This window comes from Papilio machaon, chromosome 22 (genome assembly GCF_912999745.1).
Source record: "Papilio machaon chromosome 22, ilPapMach1.1, whole genome shotgun sequence".
In the NCBI taxonomy this organism is placed as follows: domain Eukaryota; kingdom Metazoa; phylum Arthropoda; class Insecta; order Lepidoptera; family Papilionidae; genus Papilio; species Papilio machaon.
In genome coordinates this window covers 7,501-8,082 of record NC_060007.1, presented here as the reverse complement: position 1 = coordinate 8,082, position 582 = coordinate 7,501, and the positions used below count along the sequence as shown (strand labels likewise).

General features: G+C 33.2%; 1 protein-coding gene across 1 annotated transcript in view; it reads right to left on the bottom strand.

The window, feature by feature from the left end:
- Positions 1-323: 323 nt before the first annotated feature.
- The window catches only part of LOC123722270, a 1,968-nt gene continuing 1,709 nt past the window's right edge, over positions 324-582 (bottom strand). The window contains exon 1 of the mRNA XM_045683589.1: positions 324-582. This exon is cut by the window's right edge and continues 1,709 nt beyond it. Within this exon, the coding sequence (XP_045539545.1) occupies positions 324-582 (259 nt within the window).

Genomic DNA, 582 nt, shown 5'->3' with positions numbered 1-582 from the left:
TGGGCGGCGCTATGCCGCCCTCTCCTTCTCCCCCTGGCGTGGTTTAGCCAGAGACTTTGTCGTTCTTTTTTATTATGATCTTTAATTTTTTAAAACTAGTTGCTTATATTTATTACATGTTTTCTTAATACTATTTTAAAACTTATGCTATATAAATACAATAAATAATTTGCTATCTATTTACAATTTAAAAAATTTACTAACATATAATTTAAAATTTACTTAATACTATACTTATGTCTATATAAATGTGAAATAAAATATCACAGTACATCATTTTACAACTAGCTTAATTTAATTTCATTTCAAGGCCGACAGCATTCCTACTGTGTTTTATTTCTCTTTACTAGCCTGTTTCCCACTTCTTTACAATAATTTACAAACTTCCCTCTATTTTCTTTACTTGCCATTAAGTTGCTTATATTTTCTAAATTTACTCTCTCCTTAACTTCTATTTCCAGCTCTGCTCTTCTTCTGTCAAACTCCGGACACTCTACAATGGCGTGCAGCACGGATTCTCCCCGTGCTGGATCGCAGATGCACGAGGGGCTCGTCTTACACTTAAACCTGTGTAAGTATTCT